The 17,782-nt window shown below is 34.2% G+C and overlaps 2 protein-coding genes across 4 annotated transcripts; one reads left to right on the top strand and one right to left on the bottom strand.

The window, feature by feature from the left end:
• Nucleotides 1-2,911: 2,911 nt before the first annotated feature.
• Nucleotides 2,912-7,498, top strand: LOC136210866 (G-patch domain-containing protein 1). The gene is made up of 11 exons (XM_066002284.1): nucleotides 2,912-3,085; nucleotides 3,199-3,283; nucleotides 3,641-3,717; nucleotides 3,836-3,860; nucleotides 3,946-4,039; nucleotides 4,174-4,240; nucleotides 4,465-4,555; nucleotides 5,109-5,287; nucleotides 5,670-6,002; nucleotides 6,075-6,191; nucleotides 7,190-7,498. Exons 1-11 carry the CDS (start codon nucleotides 3,008-3,010, stop codon nucleotides 7,250-7,252), a joined length of 1,209 nt encoding a protein of 402 aa, XP_065858356.1. The 5' UTR covers nucleotides 2,912-3,007; the 3' UTR covers nucleotides 7,253-7,498.
• A 6,016-nt stretch (nucleotides 7,499-13,514) lies between these two features.
• On the bottom strand, nucleotides 13,515-17,549 carry LOC136210867 (protein DMR6-LIKE OXYGENASE 2-like). 3 transcript variants are annotated; one of them, XM_066002287.1, is made up of 6 exons: nucleotides 17,332-17,549; nucleotides 17,050-17,140; nucleotides 16,539-16,595; nucleotides 15,680-15,910; nucleotides 15,265-15,512; nucleotides 13,515-14,285 (listed from the first exon to the last, which is right to left on the bottom strand). In XM_066002287.1, exons 4-6 carry the CDS (start codon nucleotides 15,902-15,904, stop codon nucleotides 13,718-13,720), a joined length of 1,041 nt encoding a protein of 346 aa, XP_065858359.1. In that variant the 5' UTR covers nucleotides 15,905-15,910; nucleotides 16,539-16,595; nucleotides 17,050-17,140; nucleotides 17,332-17,549; the 3' UTR covers nucleotides 13,515-13,717. The 3 variants fall into 3 exon arrangements, with proteins under 3 accessions (XP_065858359.1, XP_065858358.1, XP_065858357.1); XM_066002286.1 differs by having other exon boundaries at nucleotides 15,680-15,953; XM_066002285.1 differs by having other exon boundaries at nucleotides 15,680-15,998.
• Between the last annotated feature and the right edge of the window lie 233 nt (nucleotides 17,550-17,782).

Raw genomic sequence — 17,782 nt, forward strand, 5'->3', positions numbered from 1 at the left:
CTATTTCAACATTTGGTGTTTTAAGCCTCCCTATACTGATTTTCAAAACTTGGATATAATACAGGTCATCCTAGACATGTCGATGCCCTTTAAAATTTAATTTGAAAGTACCCTTAGGGTCGAGTTGAAATCTCTACTAGGGTTTTCTCTCGCTTCAAGTATGACTCCCGCTACTTTAAATGGCATGCTCATTTCGTTTATATAGGTTGTACAAACATTGACCTCCATTACTAAGAAGTAAAAGCTCTTTTGAGTAAATGGAGACTTCGGGCATAGTACATATTATACTAAAAGACATGAAACCCTACTCTTTTGACATAGATTATAGCAAATTGAAAGCTCACTTTTAATATGACATGACTTGAACAAAAGATGCCAAAATGATCTCTTTGAATCAAGAGTCGTCCCGACTTTAGATTTCATTTCATTTTCCCTTGTTAATAGAAGAGGTGAAATCCCTTTCGAGAAATAAGAAATTTTTGGGTCTAGCACGAGACATGGTTAAAGAAACTACTTAGTTTCTTTTGGAGAAGTCATACTAGATTATAATTTTGTTCTTTCGGGTTTAAACAAATAGGTATAAAATTCCAGGTATGTTATAGACTATGTCAAAAGACAAACAAATGCCAAAATACAATTGGATATCAAATTATAATTATGGTCATGTTTAACTTAGAGGAAGTGATTAAAGCCATAACATGAGGTTTGGATCGAGATATGAGGACCATTGTAAATAGATCAAACTATTCATTTTGAATGGAGTTAGAATAGTTCAAAACTTTTTATAAGAGGGAATCGACACTAGGTAGTCCTCAAGTATTGAATGGATCTTGGAGAACTTTTATGAGAATTGTCCAAAAACTTTTCTTTTTGTACGTGAATGCTTTGCAAGCTTAAAAGAGAGTAAGAACATTTCAAAATGTATAGAAGAAAATGATTTTTGGAATCAACTTGTCCCAACCCCTTCTTGATCCCTTTTTCAATCTTATGTCAAGCATTGAAAAGACTCGAGAAAGCTCATCTCAGATGATGACATATCAACTATAAACTTCAAACACCATGCTTGTGATATAGCCATAGATAATTTATATTCTAATTTGATAAATTAATCCATCAATAATGTGGGTATTTGAAGTTTATAATTCATAGGTAGATGTTTTTTTATTTAAAGAAATTTATAGATAGGTTGAGTAGTTATCAATTCAGCAACATAAGTATAACTAATCTTATATTTAAGGGATAAGGTTCAAAAATACCCTTAAGGTAGATATTGAAGAGCAATAATATCCCTAAGGTTTAAAATGGTATAATTAAGGTCCTATGGTTGATATATTGGTTCAATTTTACCCATTTTAATAGATCCTTTTTTACCTAGTTAATTTCCGTCTGCCAACTCATAAGGTTTCACTCATTTCAATTAATCAAATGACAGTTGTATCCTCATCCCTTTCATCTTTTATGGCCTGCTTCTTCTTTCTTGTATACTTCCATGGAGATTCAACTACTATAAGTCTGTGACCAAGTGTAAAATCATGAATTTCCAAATCTAAAATCCTCGCCCAAATATTTTAATGAAAAAATCCAAGAACCGCAAAATAGTTTATTTCACTTCGTTTTTGTTTAATTTCACTTTGATTCGCTGGTGATCTATTAAAAATGGTGGATTATAAGTCTCTCGGGAAAAAAATACAAGATCCTATCAAGTCTATCAGATCATCTACATAGTAATCTGAATATCAATAAAAAAACTCATTGAAAGAGATAAAAAAACAAAACTAATGCTCTTGAAACCCCCAATGACAAACTATTTGTGAACTGCTAAATACTCCTCCCAAATTAATTATCACCGTCTCTTTTGGACTTTTTTGCCCTTCTCATAATTTTGATCAAAAATTGAAAATTTTCTCTCCAAAATCATAAACTCGAACAACAATAATTGAAATTATGAGAATAATTGATGTGTGACAATCTGAACCCCGAAAATGGATGATTACGAGTCGGAAACATTAAGATTTACATTTTTTTTATCAAAGAACTCATGAAAATAATACATATTTTTCATGATGATTTTGCATTTTTCGTCACAAAAAATAGGAGAATTTTTCATTTTTCATCACAAAAAATTGAATGATTTAATATTTTTCTTCACTAAAAATTTTACGATTTTGCATATTTCAAAATTTGGCCTAAATGGATGCGGCATACCACATCCGTTTAGGCCAAATTTTGAATTTTCTCTCAATTTTTTTTTCCAATTTTGAAAAAAAATTTATGCCAAGAGCAAAATTGTCCCATGAGGGCGGTAATAAATAATTTAGGGACGGTAAATAATAAAACCCAACTATTTCCATAGCACAACAATCACCTTTAGAAACACAAATGGAAGTCGACTTTTCGGATGAAATCGAGATGGACTATATGAAAAAGAAAAAGAATCGAAGTGAAATCTAGAGATGAAGAGAAAGGGATGGAAGGAATTGATTAATAGATTTGAACGGATAGCATGGTAGACTATCTAAATAGAAATTTTAACAGTGTGAATAAAAGTCTGTTAATATGGATAAAATTGAACCAATATATTAATAATAGGACCTTAATTGTACTATTTTAAAGCTTAAGAGTATTATTGCTCTTCGATGTCTATTTAAAGGGTAAACCTTATCCCCATATTTAATGAAAACGGATTTCATTCTCTATGTATTAAAACTAAGTCGTTTCTTTCAGTTAAGAATCTGAACCGCAAAATTGACATGAGATTGTTGTGACCCGCAAATCTCAAGCAGTTTAATCACCAGATCAAATCCTAACCGCTTATCAGCTGCATCCCCAGCGAACGCAAAAACCCTTAGAATGCACCGTAACTTTCCTCCTCCTCCCCCTCTAGGTTTTTAGCCTCTTTTGCAGTCACCATTACAATTTTCTTCTCCATTCCTTCATTTTGTGAAAAGAAACAGCTATAATTCGCCGGCGAAACAAATAAGCAGAGGAAGAAACAAAAGCGGCGATCATGGCCGCACCTGAAGCCCCTGTTTGCTATGTCGGCGTCGCAAGAGCATCCGCTGCTTTCCGTCTCATGAAACAAATGGTAATTACATATATCTGAGCGTATATGTTATAGATGTGCGTCTATTTGCTAACAAGAGCTAGCTCCTTTTCCTTTATTGATGAGGATTTTTGTTGTTGATTTTCTATCTGTAGGGATGGGAGGAAGGGGAGGGGCTAGGGAAAGACAAGCAGGGGATCAAGGGACACGTTAAAGTTAAGAACAAACAGGACACTATTGGTAATTGAATTTTAGCTATTTTTTTAACTTGTATATTCTATTACGGTATCTATTTCTTTAATCTATAGATCATCATGTACTCGTTTGATGAGAAAATCACCAACCGTAGAAAATGTGTTTCAGTTTCAAGTTTTGTATGATATCATTGATATGTTTCTAGTTAATGTGATGAGGCGTTGAAGTGAATGTGATTATTGAGTGAACAAGTTTGGGGAAGAGTTTGTACACCAGCTAGTATATATTTTGCACACGCAAATGTTTATATATTGGTATATGGACTCGTGTATGATGTACTTTTCACTTTTTTGTTTATCACTATTAAATTTTCATCTCTTATGTTTCCGAAATTTCAAACAGGTGTTGGTTTGGAGAAGCCAAACAATTGGGCATTTGATACTACTCAGTTTGATAGTATTCTTAAAAGATTGAGAGTGGTATGCTGCCTGTTAGTTATTCAACTTTCATTTGTGCAACTCTAATATGTTGAATGTCTTATCGAGCAATTTGACTTCTAACCTCTTCCTGCCTCCATTTTTTTTGTTCAATTGACAGCAAGCAGCACAACCGACTGATGAAGGTAAGGCACTGACCATAGATAATAGTAGGTTAGATATTTAATTTATTAAATTTTGTCTTACAACTATGGTTTCTTTGTATGATAGCTGTTGAGAAGAAGACTACACAAGATCAAACAGAGATTGGCGCGTCTAGTGATCACCAGGAGTCCATTCCCAAGCCAACTCGACCACAGGGAAGGTCGGTGCTGTTAACTCTGTCTTTTTGCATCTATCTATCAGTTTCAGAATTCTGTAGTTAATGGTTGTGGATCACTTGTTCTGGTGCAATTGTTTGTTTAATGCCATATTATCTCATGTCTAAATGTTCATCAGATATAAAAGGAGAGAGAGAGGGAAGCTTGTTCAAGCATATTCTTCAAAGGATCTTGAGGGAATTTTGGTAAGTTTTAAAACTTTTGGGAATTCCCGTGTGTTATGTGTTCCTTATGTCCTAAACATGACTTAGTAGCTGAAGTGCAGTCTATGAGGTATGGATTTTAGTATCCATTTCCAATTGAATTCTGAATATGCTTGTCAAAATTTATTTTTGTTAGGTTGAAATTTTTGGATTTAAAATGGAATTTATATTTATTTGATTTCACCACTGCTTAATTTTTGCTGCAGGTCAAAAGAGATGACTCATCATCCCAACCAGATGTAGAAAGTGAACCCCAGTCTGCAGAGGCATTTGAGACTGAAGTTATTTATTCTGGAGGTAAAGTTCAAGTCTTAAGACACAGCTGATATATTTAGTGACCTCGTTTGAAACAATCCAGTTAATCATCTCGAGTAATTTAACTTTTTCTAGTAAAAGTAATATTCTGGCTCTAAAGTCTAAATCTTGTTATACTTTTACTGCCTGTGACTTTAAAAGCCCTGATGCTAATGTATTGTTGATGGAAGGAGGTTATTCTTGCTTGACTAAATTACCCTTCTTGCTTGTTTAGACGACGAAGATGTCTTTGTTTTTGGCATGTGTTGGATACATTAATAAGAGAACTGGCTGTGCACGAACTTCTGTGTTCTTTGCTACTTGGTGTTGGCTTTAGTTTTTAAATATTTAGGTTAATTATTCAGTTCGTCTTGGTGATTGAACAAATCAGTTTATATAAAATGCTTACGATTATTTATTCTCGGCAAACCAGGTTTGCCAGAAACATTCTTTTTGATTTCCTTGGCTTATCAATCTACTGTTTCCTTTTTTCTGTGGACTCGAGAAGATTATATAAGTTCATTGCGTAAGAAGTGCTTCAATTTATTTGTCACAGGATGCAAAACTAAAGATATTTCTCCAGACTGGTGGGGTTTTAAATCTGGATTTGTCTCTGGAGGTTTCCTTGGATCACGAAAGAAAAAGAAATCAAGCGGAACCGGAAATGCTGAAAATCCTAATAAAAGGACTGCATTCCATGAAGAAGATCAAGAGAACCTGTACAAACTTGTGCAAGTATGTGTCTTTCCAACTCTTTTCCCCATAACCGACTTCTAAAAAACATGCTTCCCCTCTCATTTCTCCACTCTGCCATGTTTTTTTAATTGAATTTTTTATTTTTATGCTGTCAATTCTGCAAATATTATTCGAAGAGAGATGTTTCCCATTCTCTTATTGCATTCTCTATTGATTTTTCCTGTTAATTTCATTGACATTTCCAAAATGATGCTGACTGATTACTCTGAAACCTTAAATTGTATTCATCTGTTGCAATTCATGCTTCACGAAAAGAATTCATTTTGACCGGTGCATGTTAGGCATAGCGTTATAGAGGTAGGTGGAAATTGCTGGATTTGATAATCTATTAAAACTATTCTCCTGCTTCAATATTTTCCAGGATAAAGCCACTGCTGGAAAGCAAGGATTGGGTATTAAAGATCGACCAAAAAAAATTGCTGGTGTTCGGTTTCAGGGAAAAAAGACATCTTTTAGTGATAGTGGTGATGATGATGATTCCGCCGACTGTGATACAGATACTGGTGATTTTGGTTCATCGGAAGAAGAAGATGACATTCCGGCAACAAGTAATGTCGAAAAGAATGCTGATACTAAGAAGACTGCTGATTTGGGTTCCTTGGGAAAACGAAAACTTGATGATTCTCCAGAAATTGAAAAATCTGATGACCAAAAGTTGAAGTTAAAAAAGCTGTGTAGACAGCTCCTACGTCAGGTATGGCATACCACATTGCTAGCTTTGTATAACTATTATGGTTTTTCTCACATAAATTGATTATCACTTCAGGTCCCTGGAGAGTCAATGAAGCTAAAAAAGCTGAAAGTTCTTATTGAAGAACATTCCTCTTCTGTTTTTTCCAATTTCTCTTCGAAAAGAGATGCTATTGCTTTCTTGAAACAAAAGGTATGAAAATACAGCTACCATTGGTAGCATTTTGTAAATGTTTTTATTTTCTCTTTCTTTATTCCAGGACTTAGTTATTTTCAAGTAATTTGGGCTGTCGATTCATTAGGCATGTTAAGTAATTTTCTCTCTATTGCATGGATAGTATTCATAGATTTTCGAATCACAATCCTCTCTCATCTCTCCCTTCATCTGTGGACTATCTGACCTTTATGTGTAGGGTTGGTCGGGGACAAGGAATGGTTCCCTTGTCCCTGTCCCCTAATATTTCAGGGCATAGTTGTTAAAGGCGCGCCTAAGGCTCCAGACGCATAAGGCACCAGGCCGAGTGCCTTAGCACCCCCAAAGGCGTGCGCTGTTGCCAAGTCGATGGCAAGGCGTGTCTTTGTGCCTGGTTGTGGTTATAAGAGGCACGCCTATATGTCATATGGCTTTTTTGAGGATTGTTCTAGGGTTTTAATCTCCACATTGGATTAGTCACATCTTGTGGCTAAAAAAAAGACTTTGAAGAGACATAGATTCACAATGGGAAACTGATGTAGTTGATGAGTATGCTAAGGATGAAGAAGATCAGATCCTTGAAGAAGAATTTGATGATGTTGGAGATGAGGAGAGTGATGATTGATGATTGATGAATGTTTGATGAGAAGTAGCTACCAGTCAACTTAGGATTTACCATTTAGTTGAACATTGAACTTTAGAATATGGGGTTTATCGCATGTTGGCATTTATGGTTAATAATATTGTTATGATTAAGTATTTATTGTATTTTGATTTTTTTTAATGCGTTAGGCACGCTTTCGTGCCCTGCGCCAAGGCTCTAGGACCCCATGCAGGAATTTTTTTTTTTGTTTTAAAAATTTCCTCATCCCTGTCCTCTGGAAAACATTTTCAGGGATTTCCTGTCAGGGTGGATCCGCAGCGGCACTGGGAATCTCTGTGCTGTTGACAGTCCTATTTATGTGTATGATGACATTTTCTTTTTGTTGTGTTTGCAGCTGGAAGGTAGTCAGAAGTTCTGTATTGAGGGAAAAAGAGTCTCTCTCAATTGCAGGAGGTGAGGCTGAAAATTTTGGTAGGATTCAGTTGCTCATACGATTTTTTATAATCATATCTACATCATGCATCTAGTGGTTCATGTATTAGTTGTAGTTTTTTTATTTTATTTTTTGAATCTGCCTACATGTGTATTGTTTGGTTTTGTAAAATTCATTGAGGGTATAAACGATTTGTATCAGATGGTCATTATCACCATAACAATTTTGTAAGAGTTGATGCTTGAATAACGAGGAATATTCTTCAAATCATTTTTCTATGGGATAAGATATGGGTTATTGGGTTAGAGCATATTCAAGCCTAATATTTATTAGATCATGCAATTTCAAGTCTTGTTATCAAAAGATAAGTTTTTTTCATTAATAAAAATGTACACTTTTAAGTCTTATTCGGTGAGCGTGAACACTGGAGGTTGGACGGTGGTCACAACATGAGATCGTAAAAGAAAAAAAAATATTTTTCGTTAATGCGGGTTGAAATTACATCTTCTAGTAAATGTCAGGCTTAAGATCGCACCGTATGTAGAAGTTAAATCCGCTCTTCTCTAATAACCTTAGGGCTAAATTTATACTTTATTCCTTTTCTCTATTAACTCAATAGTTGATTATTTTATTGTATCTGACCCAATAGTTATCAAAAGCGCACCTCAGACGTAAAAGGTGCTAGCCTTTAGGCTTGTTGCTCGAGAACAAAAAGACAGGTTCTGTTCAAGAGATGCACGCCTTTGTGAGTTGTGAGTCTACTGCCTTGTTGGAGGTGTGCCTGGGCATAATTTTATGAGCATGAGTTTTTAAGGTTTTGAAGTTAAAAAGTGGTATTTCGACGATATCTACAGTTAAGAAATTGCTTTATCATATTAGAGTAGGAGTTAACATGAAAAAATATCATCAATACTGCTACTCAAGTCTAGGTCTATGGAGAAGGTTAAAACATCATCTTCTATTTTCTTATCATATTAGAGTAGGAATCAATATGAAAACAAAATCATGGATACTGCTACTTCAAGTGCTAGGACTATGGAGAAGGTTAAAACATCATTTTCTAATATTTGAGAAAGAACTCCATTTTTTGAGGTGAGGAAGAAGAATCTAGTTTCGGAGATGAACAATTGTGGGCTTATGTGATTTTCAAATCAATTCATTTTATAATGCAACCTTCAAACGGTGGAATTTAATTGGTAACTACGTGTTTCAGGGGCAGGTTTGGATAAACATTGTCAATCGGTGTCTGCTCATTCAAGGTGATATCTTCCATCCTGGATAAAGGCTAGTTTTATTTCTCTGTGAATTAGTTCGAGATTCATTAAATTGTTCTAGTTTAGCGATTTAAGTGCTGGTAGGAATGAATTCTATAGTACGTAGTTTAATTCTTTTGTAATTTTCAAAATTAGTCATGCGTAGGGAAGAAGAGTAGCTTAAGGAGCTTCAAGTAAACAACAAAGTTGAGGAGGTAGTAGCAAACAGCTAAGTCAAGGCATGGAGCTCGTTTGGTAAATTTTGGCACATTGATGAGGATGCTCTGATTAATCGCTAGATTTTTCTCTTCCGGATCCCATCGTCTGAGTGAGTGATTGGGTGCAGAAATGGGGGTTGGATTAGGAATAATGCCGGGAGGTTTATTTGTGGTTTCATGAAGAAAGCATTCGAAGTGGAAAACTCGAATGAAGCAGAGAGGGAAGTTGATGAATCTTGAGATAGAGTGCAGACAGAAGTGTATTCTACTTCAAGAGTCTATCAACTTATTCTCTCTAGCCATCACAAGTCCCTTTCCCACAGCGAACACTTTCGCTTCATCCGGGTTTTCCATTTTGGATATTCTTCAGGAAAATGCAAATAAATCTCAATATAATTCCTAATCTAACCTCCAATTTCGCATTCTTTCTGCCGACTTCAAATCATCAGAACTGGACGAGAAAAACCTAGCGATTGGTCAGAGCATCTTCACCAATGTGCCAAACGAACTTCACAGTCTCAATTGATTTATAAATACTTGCTACCTCAAACTCCTTAAGCACCTCATTCTGCCCTACACATGGCTGATTTTGAGAATTACTAAAGAATTAGACTCTACATACTAAAGAATTCATTGTTACCAGCACTTAAATATTTTAACTAGAACAACATATCTCATTGAACTCTAAATTCTTAACCTAAACAATTTAATGAATCTTGAACTAAATAAAGCTGGTCTTGTTCGAATCCAATATGGAAAATATTGCCTTGAATGAAGGGTGCTGATTGACAATTTTTGTCCAGACCTGCCTCTGAAACACGCCTAGGTGTTCGAAATCGAGAATCTGTCGCGATTTTTTCCGATTAGTTCCTCTAGACATTTTTGTGGTCCCTAAGCGATTTTTAGCCGCTTGGGCACCCTTGAACAAAAGTATTTTTTATTATGATTTTTTTTCTATATTATAATTCACTTTTGAGTTGTTTTAATGATGTTGAAATATTAATATTTACTAATTTTTAAAAATATATATTACAAATATATGTGTTTTTCTATATTAAATAATTTTGTATTATTATTTTTAGATAGTATAATACATATTTTAATTGAATTTATATAACAATTTGTTGATTAATAAATATAAAAATAAAAATTCGATTAATTTCTGATTAGTTTCCGATTAATCTTTGAGGGTTTTGTCCGTCTGACTAGGATCTAACGTTTTTTACAACCTTTGAAACATGTAATTGATTTGAAAATCACGCAAGCCCACTGTTTTCACTTCAACCAACTAAATTCTAAATTCTTCATCTTCAAACAAAATTGATAAAAAAAACATTATCAGAAACTTCTGAACTATGATCTGGGGCGGTTGCTGTTGAGTTTGTTTATCTCTAACATGTCAGTTACATATTTTGCATGAACAACTTTTAGATGTAAGCTATCCTAATTGAAACTGAGATAATGTTGAAACCAAACTGAATAGAGAAAATTAGAATAAATAGTATTCTATCTGTACCATTATATAAGTAAAGCTATAAATTTAAATTAATGAATTTATATTGGTTAACTTAAAAAAAATTCTCTCTCATGTAATAGTTGCTGAATAAATTTTAAAAAATACATTTTTTGACAAAAATTCAATGTTAGGAATAAAAAAATCAGATTACAAATTCTTGGACAACTAAAATGATTTATATTTTGGAAAAAGAATTATTTATTAAAATGATTTATATATAATGGGAATTTACGTTGGAGTACTAATTAATCTCTTATTTATCAAAGATTAAATTGAGATAAAGACAAGTCTTTTCCATTTAATTGAAAATTTCAGCACTAACGAACAATTACAGCATAAAGGAGTGAAGGATTTCAAAAGCTTCAAACTGAAAACATAAATATTGAAAAAAAAAAGAAAAGAAAAGCGCACATAACGTTCCAAGTTTATGAATACCCTTTTCCAAGTGAATAGGATAAGAATCATAAAAACACAAACACTAGCAACAGTCCCAAGTAGGTGTTTGATCAAGCTTTCTCCTGTGTACTGGATGAATCACTTGCTGCCATAAGCACCGCTCCGCAGTCACGGCAAACAAATTTTCTGTTTAATAAAATTGAAAATTAAATAAACGGTGAATATTACCGGAAGTTTTAATAATGTAACGATTTGATAAATACTTTTTTTTATATATAGTTTGTTCGATTTTTCGGTTTAAGGTTCGCCAGACACCCTTTAAATACATCATTTTCCAATTAAGCTTTATGCATATGCCATCGATATTTAACTTAAACGACTTGAGATCCTTTATCAGTCAAGTCAACTTTATTTGATAACTGTTTGATAAATACTAAAAATAAACGTTGAATATAAAATTATTAGTTGATAACTGAGAGAAGATGCAGTGAATTCACTAGCCTACGAAGTCGAAAATCGAGTAAGAGATCCAGTATATGGTTGTGTTGGAGCTATCACAATATTAGCTCAAGGCAACGAAATATAAAAATGAGGTAGAGATGAAAAAATTACCTAGCTGTTCCCAGAGTGACTGTAATTGGGATTTGATTTCACCATCGATATGGACTATATTAAAATGGTGTAATTATACCTTTTAATATTGGGGTCAAAAGCATTTTTACCCCTAATATTAATAAGTTGGGTCAATTTGAGAAATAATTCATTGTGTCCTCTTGCTCATCAATATTGTCAAGAACACTTTTACCCCTAACATTAACAAGTTGGGTCAATTTGAGAAATAATTCATCAAAGTGTCATCTTGGTCATGAATATTGTCATCTACACTTCACATGTGTATTATATCATTAGTAACAGATCACAAATATATAATTAGACGTGAAATTTAAAAAAAAAAAAAATAGTCTATTGTATGAGTTAGGATAAAAAAAAAATTCAAATATTTCGCCGAATTTATAAATATTGATTTTCAATATTATTATTATATCACAGAAAAATATGAAATCTCTTTTTTAGAACTAACAGATATGTGCAACTGGTGTAGAATAAGAAAAAAAAAATATATGTACTTTATATTAGAAGACGCTAAAATTGACCACTTAAAATTATTTGAATTATCTAAAAAAAATAACAAATTCGAATAACTAAAAAGGCAAAACCAAAGCTTAAAATGAAAATGTTAGGTATAACCAAGGGGCGGATGTAGGGGGGTCAAAGGGGGCATTTGCCCCCCTTCATTCCATTAATTTTTTTTTTAAAATCCAAAATTAAGGGTTAAAGTGCAAAAATACCCCTAATGTTTTGGGTCAGGAGCAATTTTATCCCTAACGTCTAAAATGATACAATTTTATCCCTAATATTGGAAGCCAAGAGCAATTTTACCCCTAACGTTGATAAATTGGGTCAATTTGAGAAATAATTCATCAAACTGTCTTTTCGGTCATGAATAATAGTGTTTGAAATTGATCCAATTTATCAACGTTAGAGGTAAAATTGGTGCAAAATAAAGAAAAAAATGACTGTATTTTATAATAGTGTCTGAAATTGATCCAATTTAGCAACGTTAGGGATAAAATTGCTATTGGCTACAAACATTAGAGGTAAAATTGCACCATTTTAGATGTTAGGGGTAAAATTGCACCTGACCCAAAACGTTAGGGATATTTGATGCGTAACAACCCGAGAATCCCGGAAATGGATGATTACGAGTCGGAAACATTATAATTTACGTTTTTTATCAAAAAAAAATCATGAAAATAATGCATGACAATTGAATGATTTTGTATTTTTCGTCACAAAAAATTGAATAATATTACATTTTTTTACGTAGAATTTTGCCCTCCGCTCCCTCAAATCCTGGATTCGCCACTGGGCATAACGTATAGAACTGAGATACAATTCGAAAGGGTAAAAACAGATTAAAATGCTCATTTGCTAAAGAAAATAAGGCAAAGTAATTTACGCATAAGGTTATCAAACAAAATGATTTTTTAGATGAATATGAATTTTTGGCAATAGCTACAAAAACAAAAATAGTTAATAGACTTGATAAAGCTAATAAATGGAACGGAAAATGACGGGATGAGCGATAATCTATGAAACTAAAGTAAGGTACATGTAGAATTTAACATTATTGGAATTAATATTGTATAAACACAAGGTTAAACTACTTAACAAAAACCCGACGTTTGGTATTCTATTGGGACAAGGATAATGATAAAGATAAATGGTTGGGATAAAAATAAAAATATGATAGTCGAGAATTATTATTTAATGTTTGGTATGTAGAATATAAATAGGGATAAAATAATACATTTTACTATTTTCCATTCTATTAAAATAGCACGAGCTTATCCCACCTCTTTATACCACCACCCTATTGGATATAAGATTTGAGGGATAAGACTCATATTCCGCTCTATATATATATTAACTAAAACACTCTTGTCTATAACTAACTCTAAATGTGCCTCAAATCACATTTCGCCTCAAATCATATTTCGTGTGATTTCCATATTACCCCTTGTTTGTAGTATATTCTCTACCAGCACTCTAGAAGAATCGCGCCATCGGCTCCCTATTTGGTTTTATTATTAGTTACAGTAATTCCCTTACTCAAGATATTGTTAAGTATTCAGTTTCTTTTGTCAGAAGATAGCAAATCACATTGTCATTTCTACACAGATTATGGAGAAAATGGATAGATCGTCCTCTCCCTTTTAAATATCAGTTTTTAATGAATTCCTCTTGTTTGAAAAAAAAAAGTGACAATATTAACAACTATCTAAAATAATTGCAAGAAAAATCAATTTTGTCAAAAAAATAATGAAAGAAACTGCAAAGTATTTTAAAGAAACAGACGTTTTATTACTTTAACATGTATATACAAAAAAAGAAACAAACTTCTTGAATACTTTCACCTACCAAGATCTGAACTTTCCTAGTTTTCTTCTAACCCACAAAAAGAGATTATGTTTAAGAAAAACACACAATCTCTTTTGCTACGAAAAACATCACATTCCCCTACCGTAAACTCATCTTTCCCCAATCAAGGAATCTTGAAAAGGTCCAAGCGGCATCCTTCTGCAAGTTCTTTGTTCCAGAATTTCTGATAGTATTCAGCATATGTGAAATCTCTATAGACCGCCGGATGATGATCGTCGATCAAAGCCGGAGCAGGTCGAATAACAGCATCAGAAGAAGGGCAATAAAATGTTGGAATTGAGATTCTTCCTTCTTGAGAATTCACAACTGCTCTATGAAGCACACTCTTGTATTTTCCATTACTAATTACCTCCATTTGATCTCCAATGTTGACAATGAAGGTGTTAGGAATGGGATTAACAGCAATCCATTTATGATTGCGGAGAACTTGCAGTCCGGGGACATGGTCTTGAAGAAGAACAGTGATTAAGTTAGGATCAGTGTGGCCTGGCAGTCCAAAAGTAAGATCTGGCTCTGGACATGGTGGATAATAGTTCATTGCCATATGTTGTCCATGTTTGCTTAGTGATTGGTTTATATAATCTTTATCCAAGCCTAAGCTTTCTGATATAAGTCCCAGCAAACAAAGGACCAGCTCTCTCACCCTTGTGCTGTATTCAGCTACGGTTGTCCTGTCACATTTCCATACATAAATGTAAAATACGTATATGAAAAGGAATAAATCATTCTAATTGTTTCAACTTTGCAAATTTTACACATAAAATCCCTTCAGTCCTATGTCCAGGACCAACTGGTCTTGGACCACTGAGATAATGACACGTTATTAAATTGGATTGACGTGCCATCATCACATGAAACCCTAGGTTAATTGTGGCTTTAGTTTGTGAACTGAAGATAAGATTGAGTACCTGGTTACCAAATTGACACAACCATTTTTATTGGCTCTACTTGTATACAACTCTTTCAAATGATGACTTATTAGCCTTTTAAACTTATTTAACCGTGATCAATAGAACTTGAACTTTAGTCATTCACGCTTCACTTGCCTAAATTTTCATTTGTTCTACTAGTTAGGACTTAAATGAATTGATTAAGTCACTTTAAGCACTTTTACAAATTTGTTGTTATCAAACTTGAAGTGATTAGACCTTTATGAACAAGCTTTTGATACTGGAAATGTCTACATATCTTTACAAATTGGGGAGGGTAACAAGTGAAAGAAAGAGAAAAGACGCCTTATAGAATTTCATGTCAAATGGAACTCTCAGTAAACTTATTGACAAGTGTATGTAGAGTTCCATTTGATATTGAACTCCTGAATCTCCTTATATATTTCCGAATAAGGCAGGATCAAATTGGTAATTTGATTCTAACTTTATATACCGTTGACAAGTACTAATGAAATAGTCAAACCCTAATACAATAATATATAGAGGGACAACTTGACTAACATAACACATAACACGAATTATCATTTTATGCATATGTTCCAACATATATATAACATAACAATGTTTCATACAATAATCCAAAATTGCCTCTCTTATTGAACTACAAATAGTCAGGCTTAATATGTGGAATTAAAAATTTCATGGGTTAAACGTGTAAAAACCAAAAAGTTGAAGGGCCTGAAATGCTTTATTGAGGTACCTGAATTGTGGAGGGTTGGAAGGCCATTCATGAATGTAATCCTCGAGAGGATAACAATGGAGTCGCAAGAAGTCTCTCCAGTTGGCGACCTTTTCAGTTTTGACATTGAAACTCGTTGAAAGTCTGGTGGTTTTAGTTGGATCGTCAGAATAACTCTTCAACCTCTCACTTTCTGGCAGGTTAAAGAAGTTCCTTGCCGTGTTCATTATGCTATTAATCGTTTCCTCCGATATTCCATGGTTCTTCACCTGAAAATCAAAATCAGTCTACTAATATCATTATCTTGTCAATGCACAATTTGAAATAAAAAATATAGTCTAAGCCTCATTCATTTTAATTCATGACCATATCTCGCTGCAATTGAACTACACATAAGTGCAGAAGAAAACTGAACTGATAAAGAAACGGAGAAAACCTGAAAGAAGCCATCATGCAGACAAGCTTTGCCGATGCTGTCAACAAGAAGACAGTGATCAGGACCGTGAAAGTGTTGGAGATCAATCAATGAAATGGAGTCGTCGGATAGTTGAACGTCGTCGAGATTTGGACGGTCGGAGATAGGACGGATGTAGTTGGAAGGAACATGTTTAAGTCCAGAAGAAGCAAGGTCGGCGAGTAGGAGGTTTTTGCTGGAAGCCATTTTAGTCTGCTTTCACCAATTGATTGCTTCAACCCCTCATCATACGTTTCTAATTTATAGCAGAAAAACTCATTGCAAATATTAAGAAGATGATCTAAGATAGAGAAGAAATCACATGTCACATATCAATTTAAGACAGAGAAGATGACATCAGGTGTATTCCACATGCCAGAGTCTGGTGTTATAAACCTAGACACCTGTTATAAATCTGGACACCTGTTATAAATCTGGACACCTGTTATACAAATGGACACCTATAAATCTAGAAACACATCTGGCATTATAAACCTGGACACCTGTAAACCTAGAAACACATGCCAGAGCCTGGTGTTATAAACCTGGACACCTGTTATAAACCTGGACACCTGTAAACCTAGAAACACATGCCAGAGTCTGGTGTTGTAAACTTAGGACACCTGTGACATGCCAAAGTCTGGTGTTGTAAACCTAAACACCTGTGATATGCTAGGGTCTGTATGGTGACATTTGATTAATGGTGACATGCCAGAGTCTGGTGTTGGAATTTGATTAATGGTAACATGTTTAAACTTAAAGAATGGTGATTAAGTTAGGATCAATGTGGCCTGACAGTCCAAAAGTTAAGTTACTCAAAAGCAATGCATTACAAACTCACAAGGAAAGACTCCAGAGTATCCTTCAGGGGATCCAGGAACTAGCTTTGGTCTGCTATCTGCAGTACAACAAAATTGTATTAAAAGAATCATCATCAAAAATACATAACACTTCATTCATCGGATATATCAAAGAACAGGATTTCATGAAAAAAAAACCTCAGCATATTGAAAATTTGAAAACAGAGCAGCTAACTCAAAATTCAAAAGCAAATCTAATCTGCTGAGGTTCTACCTTTTCTGATATACATTACAAATCTCCTCGTCCCTCAAAAGTGCACTTGACCTCAAGCACGAAAGACGAATGATGTTTTAAAGTGGTTGTTAATAGTAGATTCAGAAACTAAAATTTTATAAAGTGCACATACAGTGGAGAAAAACAAGGTATCGAAACTTAAAGAACTATTTCTAGCAGGACATCAAGCAAGCAGACAGAAGACAATCTTCACTTGAATCACATCTATTAGCTCAAGGCAACGAAATATAAAAAGGAGGTAGAGATGAAAAGATTACCTGGCCGTAGTGACCCGGGGTGATTGTGACCTCGGGATCGGATCTGTAATTGGGATTTGATTTCACCATCGATATACTCCATACGGCCAGCCTGTTAATAGTAGATTCAGAAACTAAAATTTTATAAAGTGCACATACAGTGGAGAAAAACAAGGTATCGAAACTTAAGAACTATTTCTAGCAGGACATCAAGCAAGCAGACAGAAGACAATAATCACTTGAATCACATCTATTAGCTCAAGGCAACGAAATATAAAAAGGAGGTAGAGATGAAAAGATTACCTGGCCGTAGTGACCCGGAGTGATTATCACCTCGGGATCGGATCTGTAATTGGGATTTGATTTCCCCATCGATATACTCCATACGGCCAGCCTGTTTTGGACGATAGAACGGAGAGAAAGGGAAGAAAGGAGAAGCAGGGCTAGACATAGAACGAGCGCACCGAGAGAGGGGGAAAGAAAGGAGACGCAAGCTTAGACCTGGAACGAGGGAAGCAACGCGAGTTGAGAACAATCTTTCTCTGTATTTTCTTTTTCCTTTTCTATGTTGGGCTTGTTTTTTTGTTAAGCCCACGAGACACGTGCAGCTAAAATTAGGGTGTGCATCGGTTTGGGTTAAACCGCATACCGAACTGAACTAAGTGAATTCAGTTTTTTGGTTCGGTTTTTTAACATTTTGGTTCGGCATCGATTTTAATTTTAAGTGTATTTCGGTATTCAGTTCGGTTTGGTT

Source organism: Euphorbia lathyris, chromosome 1 (assembly GCF_963576675.1).
Source record: "Euphorbia lathyris chromosome 1, ddEupLath1.1, whole genome shotgun sequence".
Lineage (NCBI taxonomy): Eukaryota > Viridiplantae > Streptophyta > Magnoliopsida > Malpighiales > Euphorbiaceae > Euphorbia > Euphorbia lathyris.